General features: G+C 42.1%; 1 protein-coding gene across 1 annotated transcript; it reads right to left on the bottom strand.

The window, feature by feature from the left end:
* Positions 1–3519: 3519 nt before the first annotated feature.
* On the bottom strand, positions 3520–13815 carry tnfsf10 (TNF superfamily member 10). Its single transcript, XM_085762696.1, has 6 exons — positions 13575–13815; positions 12488–12613; positions 8170–8215; positions 7934–8050; positions 7014–7258; positions 3520–5018 (listed from the first exon to the last, which is right to left on the bottom strand). The coding sequence occupies exons 1-6, from the start codon at positions 13680–13682 to the stop codon at positions 4809–4811; spliced, it is 852 nt and encodes a 283-aa protein (XP_085618822.1). The 5' UTR covers positions 13683–13815; the 3' UTR covers positions 3520–4808.
* Between the last annotated feature and the right edge of the window lie 13596 nt (positions 13816–27411).

Genomic DNA, 27411 nt, shown 5'->3' on the forward strand with positions numbered 1-27411 from the left:
CAGTCAGTTTTCATTTTTAATCACAGTCCCAAAAGCATGAATTTAACCGAATCAATAAAATGGTTTCATCACCCAGCTCTAATTAAAACATGACACATTAAATCTCTGGATGTGAATAGAACGCCACCGGTCACAGTTTGTGTGTCGGGTGTTAAATTCAGCGTCCGCCTCCAAACATCATGCTAATCTGTTGTTGCATACCAAGAAAAAAAAACATATATTTAAAGAGGTTAAATGGTGAATTTGTGTGTTTAAATATATCAAGGTTGTGAGATAACCTGTTGATCATTTGTGTGTTCTTGTATTAAGCACTTTCCCACTTTGTCGCACACATCTTTGAACCACCAAACTTCCGAGCTGTGTGTGGATTGAAGCTCTGGTTGACCGCAGGCCGTGCCGACTGTTTCATGAGGTTGTTTTTGTTTTTGTTTTGGTTTCTGAAAGCTACACACGTGCTGCTAAATACCACAAAGGACTCAAGAAGGAGAGCACACCTGTTTTCCTCATGTTTTGTTCATTTTTTTTCTTTTTTAATAAGTTTTGTTAACAACATTTGCAGTATTTATTGGACGTCTCCTCCCGCAGGCCGCGCGCTGGGCTTCAGTTGGGCCCCACTCTGCCTGTCAAGTCTGTCGATCCGGTCTGGACTGTTTCTGTCTCGGTTAAGTTGCTGTCTTCTTCTTAGTGTTAGTTTCTGGTGTCTCCAAATGGGTTTTGTTCTCCCTCGGGGCATTTAAATACCTGTAATATAACTGTAACATATTTCCACAAAAAAGAAAGAAAATCAAAAACTTAACGAAAAGTGTTTTGTGATTATTTGTATCCACCCCACTGTCTGTGTCTGTATCTGTCTGCAGTTCTCCGATTGATGCTCGATTCTGTGCCGCTGAGGACAGACACTAGAGGGCAGCACAGAGCTTCATGTTACACTATGAAGGGCCACAACGTCCCTGTAAGTGTCCAGTTATCTTCAACAGCCCCACCAGGTGGACTGGTGTAGATCTGGACCTCTGCAGCTGCTCTTTTATTTTGAAAAAATCAACAAAACAAACTACACAGCTTTGACTAAATAATGCAAAATCATTTAGAATAAGTTATATAACTGATCTCCATGAGTTTATGTCCTGAAGTCAGGTGACTGCACACACACACACTGTCCCGCTGCTATGATCTCTTGATTTTTGACAAACTGCAGCTCATCCATGTTAATATGAAACTGTTTAGTTGTGCTTTGCTCACCAAACGGTTCCACTTATTTTGCAGTCTGGTTTTCTTTTTATGGAGTCTGTTGATCTGCTGTGCAGCTAACAGACCATCAACACTAAGTACACAAACCATTACGGTACATTGAAACATCAGGTTTTACAAAAACAAATGTTTTTACAAAATGCAGTCAAAGATACACATAAATAATGACACAGTGAGTTCAAAATAAACAATATTACAACAAACTTTATGTTGTAATTTGCCAAATCTATTTCAAAACATAGTGTGTAATTATTAGTTGCGTGATGGACTGAAGCAGTAGCCAACACCTCAGACACAATGATTGAGACAGCTGAGTGTTGGGTGAATAAGGAATGAAGTGAGATGGGTTTTTTTTTTTTTACAGTGTCTTTATTTCACATATTTACAGACAAAACATTTTATATTTACATTCACATTAGTTTTGATCTACTTGGTGAAAAGAAAAGGTCATTTTTTGTGTTCTGATTGTTGTAGTTTCATCCTCACAGTACCTTTCAGGTGTTAACGCTCAAGATGATCGACTGCCTGTGGATGTTTCTCGTTGTTCCACATGCAGGTGGAATATAAAGGTACTGTCTGATTCACATCACTGATCAGGTGTAAAAGGGAAACAACCAACAGATTACTATCAGGACTTATCAAGGAACTCAAACACGCCTCTGTACAAAACAAAACCAAACCAAACCAATCCATCGTATAATACATGTGATCCTGGGGCCAGTTACATAAAACCTTAGATAAGACCTTCCTTAAGGAATAACAACAGTTGCACAAAACACCCATTATTTTGTTTCATCCTCATGGTTTCCTTAAACTGTTTGCTTAAGTAATTATGATCTTCTACTTGTCTTAATATTTATAATAAAGACACATTTAACGATGCAGCAGAACATTTTTTTACTGCTTCAAATGCTTTAAACTTTCTCCGTAGGAAACCTTTTCTTAAGTTACTGAGCAACAAATAAATTAAACTTTAGGTGCTAAACTCAAGTAAGAAACTTGAGGTGTTTTGTGCCACCGGCCCCTGGAGTCTAAAGTAATTTTTGTAGATCACAAAACTAAAAACAACCACTTACAAAAAGTTTATAGAGTCAAAGCAAAAAAACAAGAAATTACAAAGAAAAAGTCATGTCTCATATTTACAGAAATGCTACATTGAATGCTGCATTCACGTGGTATTGGTAAAAAAAACAACAACAACAACAATGCTGTTAAGTTTCTAAACCTTAATTACAAAAAAAGATCTTGTGAATAATTTGTTTATATTTTGAAAATGGAGCTGAATGCATCAGTGAGTAGAACTGACTGAACTCTGTGTAAATGTGTTGATGTGTATATGACATATATACATAGTATATATACACTGTATATATACATATATATATAAATAATGGTAGAACCCAGGGCCGTTGTATAGGGGAGAAAGGTGATGATAACTCTAGGGGCCCAGCGCCCAGTAGGGCCCACAATAAACCCCAGTAGTCTAATCTTTGTATGACTGAATTATTCTGCATAAGACCCTGACTAATACTCATAGTGATGCTGCATTAGCATCAAAATAAAGTAGGCTAAATAAAAAATGATAATACATATGTAGTCTAAGAAAAAAAGTGGAAAAGTCAGGGGCCCACTTTGGTATTCTTTCAGGGGGCCCAGAATTCCTAGCAACGGCCCTGGTAGAACCTGGAACAGTCTCAATATAAGGCCACTTGTTGAAACGTAGATGTCATGGTGCATCAACAGGTGCTCTTATGGTTAATCATAATATAATGTAAGACCACAAGATGCTAAATGAGGAATCAAACATGTACATCAATAATGACCGTCCTAACTCAGTCAGTTCAAGTCACTGATGCCTTCAGGCTCCTTCAGTCAAACACAATCAGTAATTTTGCTTCATATTTTCTCGGGCATCGGTGGATGAGCAGCAGTTTTCACCGCAGCTCTTCATTACACCACACTGACGACAGCAGAGCAGAAAATAAAAAAAACCCCTCATGTCTCTGCTGTTTGGACGCTGATGTGAATGATGTTTTCCACGTCCACAGGTCACATCTGTGTTTAATCCAACGTGACATGAGGGCCCGGGAATACCAGCCGTTAGCGAGCGTTTTAATTCGACATTTGGAGAGGAGCGGCGGCGGCTGAGCCAGAGCGCTGAGAGGCCGACAGCAAGAGGCGGAGACTCTGATGCTGCCGGCCAACAAAAACACAGGCAGCAGGGCTTTAAATTTTTACTTCCAACCTCGCAAAAAGGAAGAAGTGGTGAAGTTCCACCTTTTATCTTCCATCATGGCTGTCAACATGGGCAACATGACGCTAACTGTGTCTGAGAGGTCTTTGAAGAGGGGGCAGGAAGTCCATCATCAGTAAACTGGCCCCCAACCTTCATGTTTGACATCTTATAGAGAGAAAATCAAGAGCTAATGAAAAGCCTCACATCCCATATCTGCAGGTCCATTAGGAGAACTATGAAAAAACACAGAGAATTTAGCACCATATGTACATCTTTACACAAACACACAAATGAACACAATGTGTGTGCATGAAAGGAGCTCCATGCAAACATTTCTTGAGGCGAAAACACTTCATAAAATATAATATAATTGATGTGGAGTTGTTGTTTTCCTATGTGTGGCACATGTTGGCTGACGTTGAGGTTGCTAATTGAACGTGAATTTCTTCCAAAAGTTAGTTCATGCCTGAAAAAGTTTTTTTTTTTTTTTTTAACTCTGGTCGTAGTGTGTACCAGGATTTCACCTGAAAATTGGAATATTCATGTGTGGCAGGACTTGTCGTGTGTGGTATAAACCTGGCACACATCACGGGACATCAGCTAATGTTGCTTGTCAGTTTCGGGCAAAACAAGTCAATTTAGGGGTTTTGGAGTTTGAGAGATTTCACACGCCTGCTTCAAGGTCTCGTAAATGTGACCATATGTCAACAGCACATGTTGCGTGCATCCGAATGTCTCTAATGTGACACACAAACATTCAAAGGTTACGGAATTTCCCTCATGGGACAATAAAAATTATCATCGCACAGAGGGGGGAAAAAAACTACTCGGAGTGATCAGTGGTCCTGCGGATTAAAGAACAGCCTGTGGTTTGAAGGAGAATGGGAGGAATTGTGCAGATGAACACATGCAGGCCACAAACCAGGCAGCAGATTAGGATCTCTGTTGCAACTGAGCTGCAGAAATAAATGCAGAGATTGTAGATGAAGCCGGTAAACTGATGGAGTGATTGTGTCCGCCTCAGAGAAATGTGTGTAGAGCTGCAGGTCTCTGCAGGTCACACTGACCCGACACAGTCAGAGAAACTCAGTGATACGATCTCACACAAACACAAACACAAAACACGCACACAGCCTTTAAATCCAGGTCAGTCCTTTCTCTCCTCCTCACCCACAGAACCAGTGTTGTCAGATATTTCCGGCCGTCTCAGTTTTGTTTGTTTTTTTCGTTCGACGGGTCCTTTAAGTCCTTTAATCAACACAATCATTATAAAAACACACATCTGTCACATCTGGAGATTTCCTGCACCTGGTTGTCCCGGCGTCTAGCTGATGAGAAAAGCGCCGAAGAAGCTGCTCTTCTCGTCCATGTCCACGGCGGAGGCGTTGGTCACGGTGACGAACAGGCGGTCGCCGGCGCTGAGCGGGAACAGCCCCCCCTGGTGGGCCGAGTGCAGGGAGAACTGGGAGCCCCGGGACCAGCAGGAAGTCCGACTGGTCTTCATCAGCAGGATGGGGACGGGGTAGGAGCTCACCTGTCGGGACAGGAACAGGTGAGTGGCGGAGGTTTGGCTGATTGTAAGTAGTGTTGGGCACGCTACCTTTAAAATGTAATTAGTTATAGTTACTATTTACTTTCCCCCCAAATTAACTGGGTTTGTAACTGAATTACTACATTATAAAAACAACGTAAAAGTAACTATTGTGTTACATTTTTAATAAAATGCTCAAATGTCAAATTGCTTGGACTCACCCCTCTAATACCCTAACCATAACCCTAACCTCCTGTTTGTCTGGAACTAACCAACTCACTCAGTATCTCTCTGTGCGGAGGGATACTGAGTGAGTTGGTTAGTTCCAGATAAACACCTTTTTTCTGACTCGTGGATGGACTGAAAAAAAAATGGGTGTATTATTTTGTGACCAGACTTCTTGAGTCAAGTGACGGCCGCGGTGCATTTTATTGTCAGTGACGGTAACGGCGTTACAACAGGGGAAACAGTAACTTTTTAAATTACTCATTACTGGAAAAAGTAGCGCCGTCTGTAAAGTCTTTATTTTATAATATTCCCATCATTGATTGTAAGACAACATCATGTGCTCCATAGTAACATCACAACCACCTCAAGGAAATGTAGCGGTGTTAGCTTAGTCGCTGCACATAGAATAGCGCCGTTATTTTATAACACTGTTACCGTTACTGACATTAAAATGCGCTGTTACTCGCCGTTAGCCTACTACCTCAATTCCCGTCAACACCGGTTAAAGTGACGTTATACACTTTTAGTCCATCAACTAGTTGGAAAAAAGCTGTTTATCTGGAACTAACCAACTCTTCACGGAGCTTGCCTGTGCGGAGGGATACTGAGTGAGTTGGTTAGTTCCAGATAAACAGGAGGTTAAGGGTTTAGGGGGGCGAATCCAAGTCATTTGACATATTTGTGCATTTTATTTCAAAAAAAGTAACGCAATAGTTACTTTTCCTGGTAATTTGTTACTTTCATAATGTAGTAATTCAGTTACTACTAAGTTACTTTTTGGGGAAAGTAACTACTAACTATAACTAATTGCATTTTACACTTTATCAACGACAACTTTTTTGTAACTTCAATCAGTTTTCTTAAGAACTGCACAAAACCGTGCTGCTCTGTGCCCTTAGTGGACAAACAATGTCATAGGAAAAACACTGTGTCTGAATGACCTCAGATATGTTCTTGACATTTGAGTACATTTTTGCCAGCTACAGACAGCAGCAGTTAGGATCCACGGCTCTGCATCTGTGACTCAAAGTGGACGTCAGTTTTGGTCAGTACCACCACACCCAGAGCTGGACAACTCCGTTAAAACATCATTTTAAACGATGGGTCATTAAAACATCATTTGTGTTGCATGTCTTGGTATTTCCTTGGGGCAGCTTCTCTGATTCATTTTCTATAAGTTTGCCCTCCGCATCAAAGTTCAAAACAAACATAAATATGCACATACTCCACAAGACAAACAAAGCAACCCTCCAACTGAAACTACTATTTGCACAGGTAATTCCCCCAGTCTCTTTCCCAGCTTTCCTGCCTCTCTACACTGTCCTATCAAATAAAGGCAAAAACATATATTTGAAAAAAAAAATCACTTCCACTTTCCTCCAAACAATAATAAATACAAGGTGATATTTCATCTAATGTAATTCTACTGGGTCTGTGTTTTTATTTGTTGCACATGATACATAATCTGTAGTTTATCTGACTAAGCAGAGTGTGTGTCTGGATGTGACACACACTCACTGTCTGGACTGATATTAGTCACCTCACGTTTGATTTGTAAGACAGATTCTCCCCGGCTGTGAATCAACCGTCTGTGGTTTTCAGAGCAACCAACACTAACAGATTCAAAATATACTCTCAGACACGTCCTCGTGCCTGGAGGTCAAATAAAGCACACGCCACATAACCACAACGTCCCCTTTGTGTTTCCCGTCTGTCTCTCTCCTATATCGCTGATACAGTCTTTTTACAGCGCCAAAATCAGATTCTCACCTTTTTATAGACGTACTGCAGCAGGGGCCTCCCCCGGTCCTCCGCCTCCTCGCCATCCTCACCCTCCTCCTCCAGGGAGTGGGTGTGTCTGAAGTAGGTCTGGGCGTAGACGTAGTAGAGGCCGGGCTGCGGCACCACCAGCTCCCCGTCCACCAGCTGGACGTCCTGGAGGAAGGCCAGCCCCTTCTGCCCTTCCCACCACGAGATCTTCTGGCCCTGGACGCGACGCCCAGTCGAGACAGGAGCTGCAGACAAGACAGGTTCAGGATAAAAACAGCTAGAAAGTAGTAAACTGTATATCTAGGTAGGTTCGTTGCCTTTATTTGTCGGTGTAAGCTATTTTTTTTATTTTTAGAGCTGCTCAGAGCTACGCTACGGAGGCTAATGAGATTTCTTGGTTTCCCTCATCAAACTCATCAAATACACAATCCAACAACTCCAAAACACTCTGGTGGACAAGTTGTGACCTGCACATTCACCACGCTATGAGATAATAACGGAACGTTACGAGACAGAGTTGTTTTAGAGGCAAATTCATGCAAAACCGCTGATGTGCGTTCCGGTTGGGGGCAGTTTTTCAGCAAACAGTCTCTGCATTTGCCTCTAAAACAACTCTGTCTCGTAACGTAGTGTGGTGAATGTGCAGGTCACAACTTGTCCACGGGAGCGTTTTGGAGTTGTTGGATTGTGTATTTGATGAGTTTGATGAGGGAAACCAAGAAATCCCATTAGCCTCCATAGCATAGCTCTCAGCAGCTCACGGCTCTGCTCTGCCGTTCTAAAAATAGCTTGCACCGACAATTATAGGTAATGAACCTACTCCTAAAACTATAGGGATTATGGCAATGGGCTAACTTGCCAAAATGTTGAACTATCCCTTTAAAGAATTTATATATGTGTATGTGTATATAAATATATACCTCCTCCCTCTCGCTCCAGTTTGGGCACAAAGCTGCCAGTGACGTGAGCCGCCACTTTGGGCCGAGGTGAAGCTCTGTCCTCCATCACAAGTGAAGGCAGCACCCGAGACACTTCATCTAACATTGAAAAATAACATCAACAAAAATCTTTAACTCATTTCATTATTGGAATAAAGTAAACTTCTATTTTGAATTGGTTAATGATTGGTGCGTATGTTATAGTTTGGCTTTCTCACCTCTTACTGCCGAGGAAATCTGCCTCTGGTAACGCTGAGACAGAGACTGCAGGGGAAACAATAGAGAGCATTTATTATGGGCTGATGCATTTTTCAGCCAAAAAACACAAAAAAGTAGTACTTATAAACATTTTTAACAATTACAAAGCTGAATGTCAGTCTTGAATATCAGAAATGTATTCCTAAAGTTTCAACCGAGCACTGGTGTAAATCAGAAAATGAATTTAAAAAACACATTATATATGCAGCATTTATATAACAACGGCCTTCAGCTCATTCTTCACTCCTGCCAAACAGCCATTATTTGACTTTTGGCCCTGAAATTCTGCTGACATGAAGATCGGGAAGTTTGCCCCGGTGAATAAAAAGGAGCCTTCATGTTTGCGTCGCGTAACAGATCCGTCCCCGGTAATCGACCCCTCTCTCCCCCCCTTCCTTGTATTTTACATTCCTTTACCCAATTAATTGGCTCCAAAAAGATGCAACTACTGCCAAACTGATGACAGCCGTTTGCTTTGTAAAGCCAGATCCTGGATGTATGTGTGTATGAGGTTGTCTGAATTGGGGAAAAAACCCCGGTGAACAAAGGTGTTTCTGGAAGCGTCAGGGAAGAAAGAATTATAATAAATGTTTCACCAGTGCGCTTTAAGTTCTCACTGGTTACTGAGGAGGTTAACGGTTTCTTCTTTTTAGCCATAAAATGAGAGGATGGTGGAGGAAAAGTGCAGAATTCAGTCAGTGCGAACAAGAATTTATGGGCAGTGTAATGACTCTCAGATTAGAACTTGCTGTGAAGTTTGACACAGCTTTCAGATGAAACAGGATATGAGACAAGGCTTTGTTTTGAGGCAGAATCAAAGAAAGACCTGAGGAAAAAAAAAATCTAAATGTTGCGAACATATGGGAGGAAGGAGCTCAGCATAAGCACAAGTTCAAACAATGTTGGACGACGTTCCGTCCAGATTAAAAACATGACACGGACTCCAACAGCTCAACATTAAACAACCCTCAATCATCTCAGTTTGCCTTTGTGGTTATATATTGTCCTCATGGGCGACTTTAAATCATAGTTTTCATGTACGCTAACATCCATGTGTGATTCATCTATGTATGTATGACTTTATTTATGAAGTCATTAGCTCCAGTTTATAGTCACACTCATCGTTGAACCTGAACCTGACTTCAGTTCACAGCTGTGACTGTCAGTCATCAACCACGAAACAGAGGTGAGGAGATCTTTCTATTAAAAAAAACTAAACAGTCAACCTGGAGGAAACGCCAAGACATCGGTGATGTCAGTGTGATCGATCCTCCGGGTGTCATCAGTATCTGTGTAAACCTAAAACTCTCTTTCGAGCTCCTTTCGCTGCCAAATCCATCAAACTGACGATGAGATGTTTCACTAGACAGCAGGAATTAGTGATTATGTATTCTCTGGCAGACATGAAGATCTGTGCAGCGGTATTGTTTTCACTGTCAGCCACTAATTCTCACATTTATCACATATCTGACAATTTACATTTTACGCCTCTGTACTATTTTGTAGCATCACACAGAAATGGTTGACAGACAACAACGTTTGGGGAAATAAACTTGTTAAGACCAATTACTGATAATTTACTCCTTTATTACTTTATTAGTCCCACTGTGGGAAAACGTGCAACTTTATAGTTGTTTAAACAATAACTGAGTCATCGTATGAAAATGAAGCAAACAGCTCCGTGGAATATGTGGGAAATTCATTTGTACAAACATTTGGACGGTAAATAAGGTAAGGAAATGACATCTTTTGTTATTACAGGATATTTTAAATGTAGATTCACTGTGTCCTGAGTTAAATGCGTAAACCAGTGCTCTGGCTCAAAATGTCCCAGTATTATGTTTATGCTCTGAACTAAATTTATTCAGGCAGCCGAGTCAGAAAATACCCAAAGTCAGAGGAGGAGAAGGAACAAAAACAAACAATATACAAATAGCAAGGTTTAGGACGAAGAATAACTCTCTAAGTCTGTGTGTGTGTGTGTGTGTGTGTGTGTGTGTGTGTGTGTGTGTGTGTGTGTGTGTGTGTGTGTGTGTGTGTGTGTGTGTGTGTACACGTGCGAGCGTGTGCGTGCAGGTGAATGCATTCCTGTGCTGATTAAACCACACAGGATCACATCCAGCTATGAAGGAGCTCATTGTGCATCTGCAGACGGTGATTTGGATCATTTCAGCATTTTTCAGGGCTCAGATCTACAGGACAGGAAGTCCCTAATAAAGATAATCATGACGATAATGATGATAATAATAATAATTATGACTTTGTGATCTGTACAAGGACCTAGTGTCCTCCGAAGTCATTTTGTTGCCTTTAACTTACTTTGGTGTTTGGTTAAAGATCAAAACCTGTCTAACATTAAAAGGACATTAAAGTCTGAGGCTGGTCATGGTTTGAATTTTGTTTATTGTCAAGAAACTGCAAGAAAATACCAAAACAGTGTCTTGGTTCATCTGCAAATACTTTGATTTTGTTTCTCTTTAGTTTCTGCTTTAAAAAGGCTAATCAACAAACAAGCAGTTAGAACCAGTGAACTTTTGGGGGACTACTTTCAGCAGCGGATTAATCCATATTTGGTGTTCTATTGGTTATCTGGGGCAGTAGGACAGCATTTGTGTAGGAGTAAGGCTAAATACACTACGACGTGTGTGGTGATGATGAGGGAACATGTCATCCAGCGTAATGTGTGAGTCACTGATGTGTTTTTAATGTTTTTTGGAAACACTGGAGCTCTGTGGCTCAGAGCAATAAGATACATGAGGCTTGTTAGTGGATACATTCAGCGTTTGTTCAGAATAAGAAAAATATAAAACTACAGCAGACTTGTCCCTCAAGCTATTTTGTTACACTCATCTGGAGTCTGGCTCATACAATAGCCCCCATATATCAGTAAATACTACAAATATTACTGTCATCGTTTATCATGCTGTTATTGTGTTGCACAGGTGCGCACACCTTTTTCCACAGCAGCAGCTTGAGTGGGGAATTCACATTTATCAGGGGGGGAGTTGGAAAGAGCTCCGATGTCAGTTTAAGAAACAATCTTTCCATGGCACGGAGCTGTACAGTTTGAACGATTTTCAAAACATGCAGCTCTTCTGAAGGGAACAGGAAATGTTCCTCTGAAGCAAGACAAATTGAGAAAAAGAGGCAAAAATGAGTTGGGAGCCGTGTGAGGCCTGATAAATGTCCTCAAGTCACGTCAGCATCAGTCTGGAAGTCAGAAAAGTGAAAAGTCTGAACATGAACTCATCAGACCTTTGTAGCTCTAAGTAGCTACAAGTCAGCCAATCAGAAGAGAGGAGGCTCTGACCCTAATTGGCTGATTGTTTTATGAGTGATCTAATAAAAATAGAGCAGATTTCACTGAAACACTCAGAGCAGCCAGATCCTGCAAGGTTGGATGGTCAAAGTAGGCGGGGCTTGGGCCGTAACTGTTCTGTTGTGACATCACAACGTTACAGGAAGACCTGACGGCTGGTTTTAGGAAAAAACAAACCGTTTCTGAATACAGACTGTGCATTTGTCAGTGGACTGAGGCTTTGTTACTTTCATAGTATTAATACAGAACCTAGAGCTGTTTCATAATCACATGAGCATCTACTGTATGGGGCCTTTAAAATTGTTCATTGTTCATCTGACAGTGTTATTAAGGGAGCAGCATAAATTAAAAAAGTGCTTGTTATAATTTTCCAGAGCATTAGCAGACATGTTCAAATTGTTGGATTTTTTTTAACAACCTACAGTATCTGAAACCAAAACACATTCAGTCTGTCAATCGATAATCAGATTCAGCGCTAAACGGGTGAAAACTCTGCCCTGCTGTTTAGACAACTGACTGTTTTTTCAGTTTTGTTCCGTTTCAACTCCTCTGTCTTTGAGAAAACCAGTGACTCAAATGTAAATCATCAAGGGCAAACTCCCACAGTTGTAAAAAATATGATTACATAAGAGGCAGCACTATGTATGATAATCGATCAATAAAGCTTCTTCTTTGGCCTTTGCAGCTGAAGTGTGGGGGGATTAGTAATGTTTCCAAACTGCAGTGGGTGGGGATTTTCTGATCCAGTGCAGGCTGGGAGAGAAAAGTGGAGCTCTGAACGCCAGAAATCTGAGCAGCTGGCCAGATAATCACTGAGTCATTAATACTGATCAGGAAATACAGGTCATTTGGTGCTGTACACAATGAAATCACTCTCCAAGTTAGGTTTGGAGGCGTTCAGGGTGAAGTTCGGTGTGTTGGGGTGAGACAGGGGTTTTGGGGGGGTTGTTCCACGTTACCTTCTCGATGAGCAGGTGAAGCTGCTGAGTGACCTGCCAGCACGGATCCCCTCGCACCGCCGTGATGCTCTGCAGGTCAGAGCCCGTCAGACACGAAACACTGCTCCTGCCGAACGTCTCCTTCATCTGCACAGAGCCAAAATGTCGACAAACAATTAGGTCGAACATCTCCTCTAACTTCCTGTCAAACACGTCTGATGGAGGTATTGGAGGTAACCCTGCTCTTTGTTTCCTTTTGTTTTCCTTTAAGCATTAATATCCCCATTCTTTATGGCATAATAGAAGACATTACCTTTTTTTTAAAGAAAGACAAAGGTATAAATCACCTTTTATAATCACTGTCACACTAAACTTTACTAGGAACCTGGGTCAACATATTTCCTGGCACGTCCCCTCCCTTTCTTAGCTTTTTATGTGTTTATGTTTCATTTCTCTATATACTGCTGCTGCATCTCCTCTGGATTAATGATTAATTCCTGTAAACACAGACTGAGAGTTGTCTTGGACTCAATCCAGGTAACCAAAGGACTCTGACTTCACCAAAACAAGCACAGTGAGTTCAAGGCGCGCACGGGCACACGCACATGCACACACACATACACACAGCTCTGTAAAAACCTCTTCCTGATAATCACAGATAATCAGAGAAATAGCTGCAGCTCTTTACTTCCTTGTGCTTCTCTGATTGTTTGTCTTTGCAAATTAAAAAGAAGGTGTATGCATGCATGGAGCTGCATTGTGCAAAGTTGATGTATTTCAATGTGAGGGTATGGTACTGTACAGTGTGGCCTGGTTTGAGCTGTGGAGCAGCAGCAGCAGAACCCATGCGCATTAAAAAAAAAAGTTCAAAACTTTTTTTTCAAAAATTGTCAACACTTAATTGCGCGTTGAAAGTCCATAATAATCACAATGAGGCGTTCAAGGTCAGTAAGTCTAATTTCACGCCTCTGCATCTAAACCCACGCCAACCTCGCGCCTGCCTCGCGGTGCGCACGGGCATAGCGATGCGTAAAAGCCCCCGCGCGCGTCCCCGGTTCGTCGGTCCGTCCGAACCATGAACTTTATATTTTTTTTCCCTCTCTCTTACCGAGTTGAGAGCCGTGGTGAAGTGCAGCACGGTGATGGTGACGACCACAGTCTGGAGCAGAACCGCCAGCAGCAGCAGGACCCCGAGCTTCGGACCGGAGCCCGTCATAACGACAGACCGCCGTCCGGTTCCCCGACCAGCGCCGTCCCGTCGCCTTCCCAGACTTCCAGAACAAGAACAATGGCAGAGAGTTGACTCCTCCACTTCTACCCTCCCCGTCCCCTGCACACAGGAGGAGGAGGAGGAGGAGGAGGAGAAGGAGGAGGCGGGGCCGACCTGAAGAACAAGAGCTTTCTCCCTCTTTGACTTTCTCCTGGAGACTTTATTGTTTCATTTTTGCGCTGAAAAAACACAGATAGCCTTCTATAGTTTATTGTGAACGCTCATATCATGAGTGAAGATCTGTGTCCCCAGCCTCACTGTGAGAAAAACACCTTTTACATCAGAATATGATCTGGGATACAGTTTTAAAACATTCTCACTGTGGCACAACAGCTGAATTCTGACAGTAGATGGCTTTTATTGCATATTATAGAGTTTAAAGTCATTAATATGATACATCTATACATTTCTATCACCACACTGGCTGAGCTTACAGTAGGGTCTTCCAGGGTCAACCTCTCTCTTCAAAGGCCTTGGCCTATCTGACTTATCTGCCACCGTATGCTGCTTCACACCGAAGCCAAGATGTCAGGTTGTTTAAATTAAAAGAAAGTTGAACTGATGTTCCTGGCATTCCTCTCTTCTACTTTATCTCCTCTGGCTCCGGGTCTCTCAACCTTTCATCTCATCATAACTCTGAGCATCCATCACGTTTATGGCTGAGGTGAAACCAGGGAGAGAAAAAAAGGCTTTGAAGGACACAGAAAAAGATGTCTGTCTGAAAAAATATGATGATGATGTGAGTTTCTATCAGTGATAAGAGGAGTCGGTCAGCAGATAACCACAGAGAACGCTCTATGATGGTGAATTCTTGGAAGCCGGTGGATTTCTGTTTGTTACCCACTCTGTTACAAGATAAGCCCAGTGTAACATTGTCTCACAGATTATCACTGTTCAAATGTGTCAAGTCTTATCTCAGTGGACCGAGAACACAGTTAACCTGTCTCAGCTTTGTCCTCTGCTGTTTACTGTATGTTTTTTTTTCTTTCTTTTTTTAAAAATAAACTCTAAATGGTTGAAAAGCTTTAAAAACTGGAGATTTGTATACATAAATCAGTGTTGGGCAATGAGACACTACAAACTACAGTTGATACAAATGTTAGTGTTAAGTGTTGAGCATTGTGTGTGTTGTTACACACACACAACAAGGCCATGCAGGCTATCACTGGAGGCGCTTCTCTGTTGATTTGGGGTCAACGCTATAATCCTCTGGGTCAGGTTGTGTAGGCCAGTGTTTTTCAACCTTTGGGTCGGGACCCCATGTTGGGTCGCTTGAGATTCAAATGGGGTCGCCTGAAATTTCTAGTAATTGATAAAAAAAATTACTGATGAAAATACATTTTTTAACTAATTATTATTCTTTTTCAAATTATGATTAAAAACACCACACATAATCTTAAACAACTGTATTCTATACTTTCTCGAATATAAATCGAGTTCAAATGAAATGCAGCATATAAAAATATCGGAGTTGGACCCAAATGTAGACATGGCAGGGAAATTGATAAGTTACAACAAAAATGATTTAACTTATGAGAGAAGAAAAAAACAACTGGAAAGTGAAAACCAAGCAGGAACACAGAGCAGACGATCTGACGAGGGACAACAGGAAAACACTGAGGTTAAATAGACGAGAAAACGAGATACAGAAATAAAACAGAAACTAAACAGTGGATGAGACACAAGCCGCGGCACTCTGGTCATTTTGGGATCATGTTACTTGGCCCCTACACAAATTCATTAGGGAACTATACAATACATTTAAAGGGATAGTTCAACATTTTGGTAAATTAGCCCATTGCCATAATCCCTAGGAGTTGGTTCGTTACTTTTAATTGTCGGTGCAAGCTATTTTTAGAACGGCGGAGCAGAGCCGCGAGCTGCTCAGAGCTACGCTACAAAGGCTAATGGGATTTCTTGGTTTCCCTCATCAAACTCATCAAATACACAATCCAACAACTCCAAAACGCTCTGGTGGACAAGTTGTGACCTGCACATTCACCACGCTATGAGATAATAATGAAACATTATGAGACAGAGATAGAGGTAAGGTAAGATGTTGTGGTGGAGTCCTATTCTGTCAAAGTCTGGTAGAATAGTTAGTGTTAACCAATTGTACCCTGGTGTGTGTGACCTTATGTTTGAAGTGAAGGTAGGATGGACTCTGTATAACCTTCTCTGAGACTGATCTAGGTTATAAATCCCTATAGATGAAGCAACAAATGGGGTTGCTACAACACCATTTAGGGACATGCATCTGTTGAGTATTGCACCTTTCCTAGAAGAGCTCATCTTATGACTGGGAATGAGATAACCAGAGGCACAGGATGGAGTTTAAGAAGAGGCTGCAACCACTGCTCAGTGGTTCAACCCTGAGCTACTTGACTGCCGTGTGTTTCTCTCTGGAGAGAATAAAATTATATATTATTGCGCATGATTGGTCTTGTTTTTTGACTCTCCACAGGCAGGCCTGAAAATTTCCGCAACAATTTCTTCCCCAAGGCCACAATGAGAGTGACTGGGATGGATTTGAACTGCCAACCCTCCAGTTATTGGACAACCCACTCCACTGCCACCCAGCTGTAACACAGCACACTTCTAACCCCCAGTCTGGACCGTCAGCATGAGCTCAGTAAGTGGAGATCACAAGAGCTCCAGCAGCGAAAGACAGAGATTAGAGTGCAGGTCGAGACAGTGCAAACAGCCAAATGTAAACCAGTCCGCCTCCACCGTCTCGTTTCATAACTCATCATTTCAGAAATCTCCGTGTCAGCTTTGATCATAACCTCTCCTCAGATAAACAGGTAAACTCCACAGTTTCACCCTGTTTGCAATCATCTCTGAAACATTTCAAGGACGTCTTTCTGCGAAGAATCTGGAAATTGTTATTTGTGCTTTCACAACCGCTCAATTTGACTCCTACATTTGGCTGCTCTCTGGCATCAGAAAAAACAAGCGCTCCCCCACCGCACCCCCAGCTCACCCACAACCCTGCTGCCAGGGTTTTAACTGGGACTATAGGAAATGTGACCACATTTCTCTTCACTGGCTCCGTGCTGCCTTAAGAGTTGATTTGAAGATTTTATTGATCACTTACAAAGCCATTGAGAAACTTGGCTTCAGACTATCAGTCAGATCTGCTCAGCAGAGGGGTCGCTTCTCGTTGCTCCGAGCTCTAGATTGAAAAACAAAGTCATCAGCTCTTCAGGACTTGTCTGAGGAGATCAGAGCAGAAAGATCCTCAATCCTCCAAATCAAACCACTTGTTTAAAATAAGTGATTTAATTTCATGGCCATTAAATCAATTTGTTTTTACAATGCAGTTATAATTCAGTTTACAAATGCCCCTATTGGATACTGCTATATAAATCAACTTTTCATTATTATCATTATTATAATTGCTCTTATCAGCCAATATATCATAATAAAAGCTCAGTCAGTCAGTATTTCCCACTTCTTGATTGGTCACTTCAGTGGACTTCCTCTCCCAGAATGCAATAGAAACATTTATTGTGCATTGACAGAATTGCACAGTCATGTGTATTTACCAGTGGAGCATGTACTGTTGACTTTCCAGCCTTTAATGGGAGTTTTTGCAAGTACGGGACGTTGTAAAGCGCCGTCGCGCTCCAACCGGAGTAGATGTCAACTCATTGAACAGCGTCATAAAAACCCCAATGTTATAATTGTTGTATCCAAGAATTCAACAGTCGCAGCCAGATCGCGCCCTGATTGGTCAGATTAAACTTTCTCAAGCTTTGTTTTCTCATTCTTTCCACACAACTTATCCCAGATGCGGCTGAACATCACTGGAACCGCTCGTTCCCACTCTTTATGACAATGGGAATTAAAATATAGGCTACCTGTTGTCTTCAGATAACACATCAGGCCAATAGTTTGCTTCAACTATTAGATTCTGATGCCCAGAAGTGCAGCTAATGAGTAATTGTACAAATTAATTTCTCATTTCAAGACAAAGAGAAAATTCCCCATCTCTGTTCTGTTTCTTCTCAGCCTGCTCAGCTGTGGTGGCTCTCCCTGCTCGTTTTAACTCCCTAATTCTTCTTTGATTTATTGCAAATTAAAGTGCATCACTTCCTGTGTGCCAGAGGGGGTTTTCACAGGAAAGGACCCTCCTGACACTGCAGGTCTCAAACAGCAAATTCAGCAGATTTAGTTCTCTGTCTCTCTACTATTGTTATTGACATCATGCACATTCCTGCAAACACTTCCTGAATATGCTGCTGCTGCTTCCTGATGAAACCTTTGTATCTCATTAAAAACCTCTGGGACTTTAAAACATTAGATTTTATTTTTAGACCACCCAGAATTTATATTAAATCAAGAGCAGCACGATCAGACAAAAACACAACAAGAACAAGACTTGAATTAGAAAGTTTGTACAGAGCGAGCAGCAGTGAGATCGTTTTCTCCCCTCTTGACATTAAGTGCAACGGGCAGTGTAATGAAAAGCCCTGGTCATGTTATTATCAGCGTATTGTTATGCAGCGAGGCGGGCTGAGCCTATAAATGGATCCTAGGCCTGTTGGCTCGCTCCTGCATCTGCAACATCTGGCCTCAATCTGGCTCCTACGCCCCGCCATCCCCCGAGAGACGCTCTCCGCTTAGGTTTCACTCCCCTCCACCGGCATGTCTGAAGGGCCTGCTGGGGGTAACAGTCTGTAATTGTCTGTGTGTGTGTGTGTGTGAGAGAGAGAGAGACAGAGAGAGATCAGGAACACTGAGGATATGTGAGAGTCAGTATTGTCCACGAGAGCATCCTCAGGACCGCGAGGCTTCAATAAAGAGAAGGCTTAAAGACAGAGGATCAAATATTCTGACTTGAATTCGTCTCGTGTCTGATGTCGACCCAAACTTTTACAAAAAAAAAACAAGTCTCAGATGAAGTTTTACCTTCTAAGGATGAGTTATTTGTAGAGACAGGATAAGCTGAATGTGTAACATGCTTGTAATCCCAACTGTGTGATCACTACAGACTCAAACACACACACACACTGAGTGTATTTCTGAATGCCAGCCAAGTTTTGATAGGGATACGAAGAGGAGAGCAGAGCGACTCCCCCGCAAAGGCAACTCCCTCCCTCCCTCGTCTCCTTCCAAACGTCGTCTTTGACCCCCTTCTGCCTTCGCTCTTCCCTTCTCCCTCTCTCTCTTTGTTTCTGTCTGCCTCCCTCTGTCAGTCTCTCTACTGTTTCTGTCTTTTTCTTGTCCACCGTGAGTCATCTCTTCTCAGTCTGTCTCCATTTTTCTATTTCTCTCCCTCTCTCTCTCTTAAGTTCATCTAGTAGCATTAAAAAAGAGGTGCAGCTCTGCCAGAGGAGGTTGTGTGAGGTTTACGAGCTGTGCTCACGTTTTCACAGAAACTGCTTTTGTCCTCACCTACTCCATTAGTGTGTGTGTCTTTGTTCCTGTCTGATGACACATGCTGTGCCGAGGGTCACCTCTTCTGCTGCCATTAAATATGGAGGATCGTATTGAAAACCAAACTACGTGACACATCTCCAGTCGAATTTCATTTCAGCCTGAGCGGGGTGGTTTCAGATTGAAGCTGCCTGTGAACTCCATCAGAGCTGCCTGTCAGTGGAATAACTTTTCACACACACACACACACACATACACAGTCATACACACACCCACACCTCTCCAGTCACAGCATTGGAAGGCCTGTGTCCAGCAATTTCTATAACCCCCCCCCCCAAAAAAAAAGCATTCGTCCATCATTTGGCATCCATATTGCTTCAGAATGGGCGGATGGGGTTTTGGGTTGATTGCAGAAAAAGATGGTGACCCGATGATGTCACTGAAACAGCCGAGGTCAGCGAAGAAAAATGTGGAAAATGTGATGGAAACGTGGCCTTTCTGTTTGTTGCATGCATTACTGTAATGAGGCATCAGTCCCACGTAGCCTTCATACATGTACATGCACAGTGAAACCCCTCAGAGATTGCCCAGAATGCACCTGGTGTGTGGCGACCCATGTTTAAACCACTGCTGCCTATAATAGTGAGCTGCATAGACGGTCTGAGTCCAGATTGTTCTGGTTTGTAGTTCCCTGATGGTGAAACAAGAGTCTCTTCAGATTACACCTCCACGCCCAAACATGTTAGACACTAAGATCTGTATTGATCCACTGAGCAGGACAATCACATTTGACACAAAAGAGCAGCAGCACAAAAGGGAAATGGAATAAGAAATGAACAAAAGAAGCAGAATCTAAGGTGGATAAGACAAAATAATAATAACACAATAGAAAAATGAAGTTGTCTCCTCCTCGCCCCTCACAGATTTTATGTCTTCATCTGCGTCCATCTCTCATCCACAGTGGATGTTTCAGTCAGGCGCTTCATATACGTTCTGATTTATCTGCCAACTCTGTTTCCTTTGCATTTTGCTTCGCTCAACTTGTGTGTAACTTAAGCTCGTCGATAAACCAGCTCCACCTCGGTCGAGCGTGAACACTTTGAGGTCTCTTTGAATGTCTGCCGCTTCCACTCAGTCAGAGCACACATAAAAACAGGTGGAGGATGGAAACCCACCTTATAACAGCTGGATTTTCACTCTGCCCATGTGGAACGGCTATAAACACTTTCGCCCTCTGACGTGCTCGGACGGCACGTTGCACAAACTAATTCTTTTCTATCATAACACAACATCTATCTCCTTGTGTTTGGTGCACAAACTGTGGTTTTTCCCACAGTTTGTTTGAACTCTTTGTAATATTCCAGTTGTTGCCCTGCGGCTCTTTGCGGGGACATTTCTTTTCTTGGAAATCAGATCATGAGATATGCTTATAAAAACAAAATTATAAAACCAAAATGGTTTTGAAAGCAATAAATTTGTTTGAAGTAAAAAAGTAAAATAATAAAATGATGCTCAAACTGTTTCTCCCAACTCCAAAAATTCTTGCTCTGAGCAAAGCAGCACGAGAACCTCTTTTCTGAAGTTTAATAATTTATAATGTGAGTCAAAAACACAACAGATGGTATATATTATATTATCTCTCTTTGTTAAACTCACCTCCAACAAAACTGTCTTAATATTTATTATTATCATATTCATCAAATTTATTTCCTTTTAGTGCTTTTTTCAAATTGTAATTTAGGATATTCTAATAGGATTCTAGTTTTTCTTTTTTGTAAATTTTGTTGAATTTTCCTGAATTAGATCAGTTCACAATCAGATTAGTTTATCACTTTATTTTATCTTAATATATCAAATCAGTTTAATAATGAAGCTGTGGATAGAAGTAAAGTTATTTTCTTACTTAGATCAGTATGTGTGTGTGTGTGTGTGTGTGTGTGTGTGCATGCGTGCGTGTGTAAACTGTCAACTTAAATCTGTTTGTTGAACTAGATAATTAATGTAAACACAAAAATTAATTCTAAAAACAATAACTGTGAAAACTAATACGTTCTAAGTCTAGCTTTCCCCTGTCTGTGTCTGAGAGCCTGCCAAGGTAAACACCCTCCTAATACACCCACACACACACACACACACACACACACACACACACACACACACACACACACACACACACACACACACACACACACTGTACCACATATATTAAAAGGGGAACGCTCGCATGCAGAACAGGACAGAAACACACGCACACACGCACACACACACACACACACACTGGTACACGTCAACATGAAAAAATAAAAATCTTACAAAAGCAAGTGGAGCCAAAAAAAAGTTTGGAAACTTTGGAAAGTCCCCAAAAGTTTCCTGTTTGCTCATTGGTCAGCTCTCAGGTTTCCGGCGTGCCTATTGGCCGCCTTGGTTGTCCCAGCGCTCCCTTCCCCTGGTGTGTGTGTGTGTTAGTGTGTGTGGGAGTGTGTATATTTGGAGCAGATATCAGTGATATTGTTCAGCGCTGGGTACTGCTTTCTTTCTATTGGGACAGATAAAATGGATACAGTGTGTGTGTGTGTGTGTGTGTGTGTGTGTGTGTGTGTGTGTGTGTGTGTGTGTGTGTGTGTGTGTGTGTGTGAGAAGGTGCTAAGGTTGAGGCTGCTCGCTCGCTGCTTCATTTCATCTCAGGAATCAAGAGTTCAAGTGAAGCGGGCGATCGAGGGGGCCACCACTCCCCAGAGAGGGAGAGAGAGACCCCCTCCAGATACAATTACTAAAATGTGTGTGTGTGTGTGTGTGTGTGTGTGTGTGTGAGTGTGCGCGTGCGTTTTCATGTGTAAGCTGTTAAACGTGCCTCATGCATGCATGTATGTGTGTGTAGATTTATGTCCTGTTCCCTGTGTGTGTGTGTGTGTGTGTGTGTGTGTGTGTCCATCTACTTTATGGCCAAAGGTTTGTGGACACCTACTTTAAAGTGCCATTACTCAGAGTGTGTTTTCCACGAACCCTCCTGCCAGGTTTGTTCCCTCCGTCTCACGTCACTGTCCTATGAAAACCACGTATCTCCAAAGCGTCATGGAGAAACAGACACAGCCGGTTCAATGGGTTCCAGTGGAAATGATAATAAACATGTAGGTTTATAGGCACAAACTTCTTGGTTAGATTCAGGCAAGGATCATGGTTTGGGTTAAATTGAGAATTGCCTAAGTGATAAGAGGTTGTTTGTCGTCATGGTGACACACAGGCCACACACATCTGGGCCACACATCTGCCTTAGCTTCTTCCTAATTCAGACTTTTCTGATACCACATCACCTTCTCCCTGCGGCCGGGGACAAGAGGACAGCCTCTGTCCTCATATCTGGACATACATGGTTTCCCATCAACACATTGCAACTACAACTATGGTTAATAAGTTAAGCAAATGTTAGTACAAGTGTGTGATGGGATGTGACCAATCATCAGCCTCCGAGGCTGAAAAATGAAGCTGATACTGAGGAGCCAAAAACTGCAGTTCCTCTAATGGCCACTAGAGTGAGTCTCCATCAGTGAGTCAGTCTCCATAGAAGTTAAAATTGTTAAAGGGAAAGCTCAACATTTCGTCAAATTGGCCCATTGCCATAATCCCTATAGTCTTAGCAGTAGGTTCGTTACCTTTAATTGTCGGTGAAAGCTATTTTTAGAACGGCGGAGCAGAGCCGTGAGCTGCTCAGAGCTACGCTACGAAGGTTAATGGGATTTCTTGGTTTCCCTCATCAAACTTATCAAATACACAAGCCAAAAACTCCAAAATGCTCTCATGGACAAGTTGTGACCTTCACATTCACCACGCTAAGATAATAACAGAATGTTACGAGACAGAGTGGTTTTAGAGCAGCCCACTCTGAGCTTTACATTGTAACAATGTAGAAAGATTAATATTGACAAATATCATGCCATTTTGAGCTTGTGTCATATCTATTGTCTTTGTAATGTTTATTATCAACATCTTCATATAGCCTAAAGTTTTTTTTTTCATTAGAGCTTTTTCTTTTCCTATAGCACCAATCAGGATTTATCAATTTGAATCAATACTTCTAGACAGTAATATGAGAAGCACTAATACTAGACAGAAACCATGTTTTGTGGGTTTGATTCAGGCCCATGTTAGTGTCCTGCTGTCCACATACTTTTGGCCATGTACTGTTTTTACGTGTCTTTGTGTGTGTAAAAAGCACTGAATGTGTCCTTGTGCAGTTTGAGGCCCACATTGTGGTTTTCTCTTCCTCCCTACCAATCTTTCTCTGTCCTCCCTCTCCCTCTCTTTCTCTGCAGTTTCACCCTCCCTCTCTCACCCCCTCCCTCAGCCTCTTTCCAAACTGTATTACACTCCCTTCTCTCTCTCTCTCTCCCTGTCTCTCTCCTTCTCTCGTACTGCCTGTCAGGAAGAAGTGAACAATATGACCTTTGGTTGCAGCGATAACATTCTCCCTTATGAATTCTCAGTCACTCCGGCTTTCCTTTCACATTCTCACCAGTTTGTTTTTGCTCCCGGCGCCTCTGTTTTCCTTAGAAATGATCATCTCGGCACCCGGTGATTAACGAGCAGCTCCGGGGGGGGGCAGGGAGGAAGTCAGGCCTCTAGGGGTCACACACAGACATACATGCTCCGTATATACGTCCACACCGCAGCGGAGGGTGTCTCATCTCTGATTCCACCTTCCTGATGTTAATTAAATGAGTGTGAACAGTGGAAAGCTGCGTGAACTCATGTGTGTTTTTTCTTATTTCCCATCAGGGCGGCATGGAAACTTGTGCAGATGAAGCCCAGAGGCAGGAATGGATTAAGCTAAAAGGGCCCTGGGGCAAAATATGAACTGCAGGGCCCCTATTTATGTAGCTGCCTCTCTAACTGTCTGAGGTGTTTCTGGTGTTTATTTATTTATGTGGAACCACCAAGGTGGCAGCATGGGCTCCACATTAATGTGACGTCCTCATGCTACCTACACTACCTGGCCAATTTTTCCAGTTGTTTACTGGAATTCAAGCAGTTGAAATCCGATTCAAGTTTGTTTTTTGTTTTTTTAAGGTAATGTTACCCAAAGCTGAAAAATAAGGTAAAAAAAAAAAAAAGAGGTATGCCTGGGTCACCACCAGTTGACTGCAGGAGACTTGAAGAAGGTGTTATGGACTCATGAATCAAAATTTTGAATCTTCGGTTCATCATGCAGGGTATTTGTACGTCGTCGAGTATAGGACAGTTCCTCAGTGTGTGACATCATCGGTCAAACCTTGACGAGGTCCTGTTGGATCCAGGTTTGGTGACTTGTAAAGAGTGAAAGGCACCTTGAACCAAAACAGCTACCACAGTGTTCTGCAGCGCCATGCAGTACCCTCTGGTATGAGCCAGCTGGTCAGGGGTTCATCCAAGATAATGACCCAAGACATAAGTCCGAACTATACCATAACTACCTTAGGAAAGAAGAACAAGATGATAAACTTGAAAACATGGAGTGGCCAGCACAGGGTCAACCGACCCCCATAGGGCATACGCTCTGTCATATTCATTGGTCTTTTTGGTCAAAATGGATGTCCTCTTTCTCAACTAGCCTGTCAACATTGGTGGAATGTTTGTTGGTCTGTCTCAATGTATTTTTCTCAGCATTATTACCAAATGCTTCTGTTTATCAGTATGTCCAAATGATAGCCTCTAAAAATTCCACAACAGTTTGTCACTGGACTTCTAGAAATTGCAGCCTCTCGGGTTGTCTGCTTTCAACTAATTTTGGTTTAGACGTCCAGATTATGGCCTGGACGGGCTGCGTGATATCAACTTGACTTGGATGTCCACAGACATTGTTTGCTCGGTAACACAGTGTAAGATTTAGTACTCTGGTTGAGAAGTGTAACTGTCTGTTACCTGTGTCGTACATAAAACTGTATGCTGTGTCCCAGGAGAAGCACAGTAGTCTACATGAATTTGTCAACTGAGCCACTGCTGTTGCCAGTGCTGTTGCCAGTGCTGATGCCGGTGCCAACCAAAGAGGGTTTAACCGCTGATGTACGTCCCCGTCGGGGGCAGTTTTTCATCAAGCAGTCTCTGCATTTACCTCTAAAACAACTGTCTGGTAATGTTCCGTTATTATCTCATAGCGTGGTGAATGTGCAGCTCACAACTTGTCCACCAGAGCGTTTTGGAGTTGATGAATTGTGTATTTGATGAGGGAAACTAAGAAATCCCATTAGCCTACGTAGCGTAGCTCTGAGCAGCTCGCGGCTCTGCTCCACCATTCTAAAAATAGCTTGCACCGACAATTAAAGGTAACAAACCTACAGCTATGACTATAGGGATTATGGGCCAATTTTCCAAAATGTTGAACTATCCCTTAAGGTAAAAAAATAAAACGACTTAGTGTTGCTTTAAACCCCATCGAGCTGGTTTGGGATGAACTGGACAGAAGAGTGAAAGCAAAGCAACCTACAAGTGCCACACATTTATGGAAACTTCTGCAGCAGAGTTGGGAAGAATTTTTGATTTCCATTTTAGAAAGAATGCCACGAGTGTATCTGCCAAAGACTACTTTGATGAGTCAAAGTTTAGAGTAAAATTTGGTTTATAAATTGTTTCCATGATTTCTTTTTTGAACTTCAATTGTTCATTAGTTCTATGTTTTCATTTCATTTGGAGTATAATGAGACATTAAACTGCATCAGTTTCAATAAGAGACTGGAAAAATTGGGGTGTTTTAAAACTTTTCACAGGAAGCGTGTCTACTTTTATTCCCAGTGCGACAATATAACATAGCCAACACGTTGGGACACAGCTTTTGAGTTAAAGAGGATCCCCCTGAACGCAGCAGTCAGCGGCGAGTGATGGATTATGGGATAGGGACGGCTGCTTAAGACGGACCAGCTTTTCCCAACTTGTATTATCTCTGACCCATATGAGATCTGACAGGACTTGTTGACCTGTTATGACTCATTGTGTTTTGATTTGTTTTCGCTGAAAGATCCAGCCTCTGATCTGACGACACATTGCATGCTGGGATAAGTGGAATAAGCTCTCCGCTCTGTTGTGACTCTAAATGGGATTAAGTACTCCTGGAAAAACAATGGCTGAGCGAATATCCATACAGGACCCGTGCTCACAAGTGCAGGCTGTTTGGCAGTGGACTGTCGTGTTGCAGGCTGACTGTTGCTTCACTGATACACCACACACACACACACACACACACACACACACACACACACACACACACACTCTCCATTTTGGGTAATCAAGTCCTGATGGCCAATCGCACACCAATCAACTGTGTTAGGTGTGTGCAGAGAAACCCTGCGCCCTGTGGCCTGTGGCTCTCCAGATGCAGAGTTGATGATGCAGGTTTGGCTGCAAAGCACAAAAACACAGAAATACACGCACACACGCACGCACGCACACACACACACAAACACACACATACATACACAGACCTGTCTGTCAGGAGAAGCATGTTCCTGCTCACCTCTTCACTGCCATTTCTGATCACATGATCTGACAGGCATGTTACAGTCTGTCACGCAAACATCTGATGGGTTTGGTTTCTGTTTCCTTGCAGGCTTTGACTTGAAGAAGAACACATCCCAGTGTGTGTGTGTGTGTGAGGGGAAAAAGGGAGAAAAAAAGTCCCCAAAAGCCGAGGGTAAACCCAAGAAAACACAGAACCAGAGCCAAGTTGATATCCAGTCAGAGGTTTGGTGAGAAAGAGAAAAAACAGTTTCTATGACAGATGGAGAGGGTCTGGCAGATCTGTCACTCTGGACCTGTTTTTATGACCCTCCAACGTTGCAGGACGTCAGGTCAGAGGAATAAATCATAGGCTCAAAGTTTTGAATTCAGGGATTAAAAAAGTACTCAAGTGTAAATCCATCAAAGAGAAACGGTTAAATTCTATGATGCTCGTAAAAAATGAAATGAGATGAAAACAAGAAGAGAAGGAATAAAAAACACATGATTCATGTGATAAATAATATCTACACCTCTCTATAGCATCTGATTTACTGATCTCAGGCTGAAGCTCCAGAGGAGGATTTGGCGCCACCTCCTGTGTGAGACTTTTATTGTGAAATGAGATACCCATAGAAAATAACTGATAACACCAGTGCTCAATAATGATTTGTATGTTCATATTGATTAATATACTTTAAATATCCATGGTAACTTAGCACATGATGACTGGGTAACTACTCATTTGGCTTTTATGGAATATTATATTTTTTATGATAACTAATAATTGTTATTAACATCATAAATCATATAACAAATATGTATTTTTATG

The sequence above is a fragment of the Trachurus japonicus genome, chromosome 20 (genome assembly GCF_045865225.1).
Source record: "Trachurus japonicus isolate A0001 chromosome 20, Traja_1.0".
Taxonomy (NCBI): Eukaryota; Metazoa; Chordata; class Actinopteri; order Carangiformes; family Carangidae; genus Trachurus; species Trachurus japonicus.

Bases quoted from the DNA above. Each gene is read 5' to 3' on its own strand.
- tnfsf10 (XM_085762696.1), bottom strand. From the start codon at position 13,682: ATGACGGGCTCCGGTCCGAAGCTCGGGGTCCTGCTGCTGCTGGCGGTT. The intron at 7,259-7,933 runs GTATATATTTAT...TCTTGTCTGCAG, and splicing joins ACTGGAGCGAGAGGGAGGAG to CTCCTGTCTCGACTGGGCGT. The intron at 5,019-7,013 runs GTGAGAATCTGA...CTGTCCCGACAG, and splicing joins TGCAGTACGTCTATAAAAAG to GTGAGCTCCTACCCCGTCCC.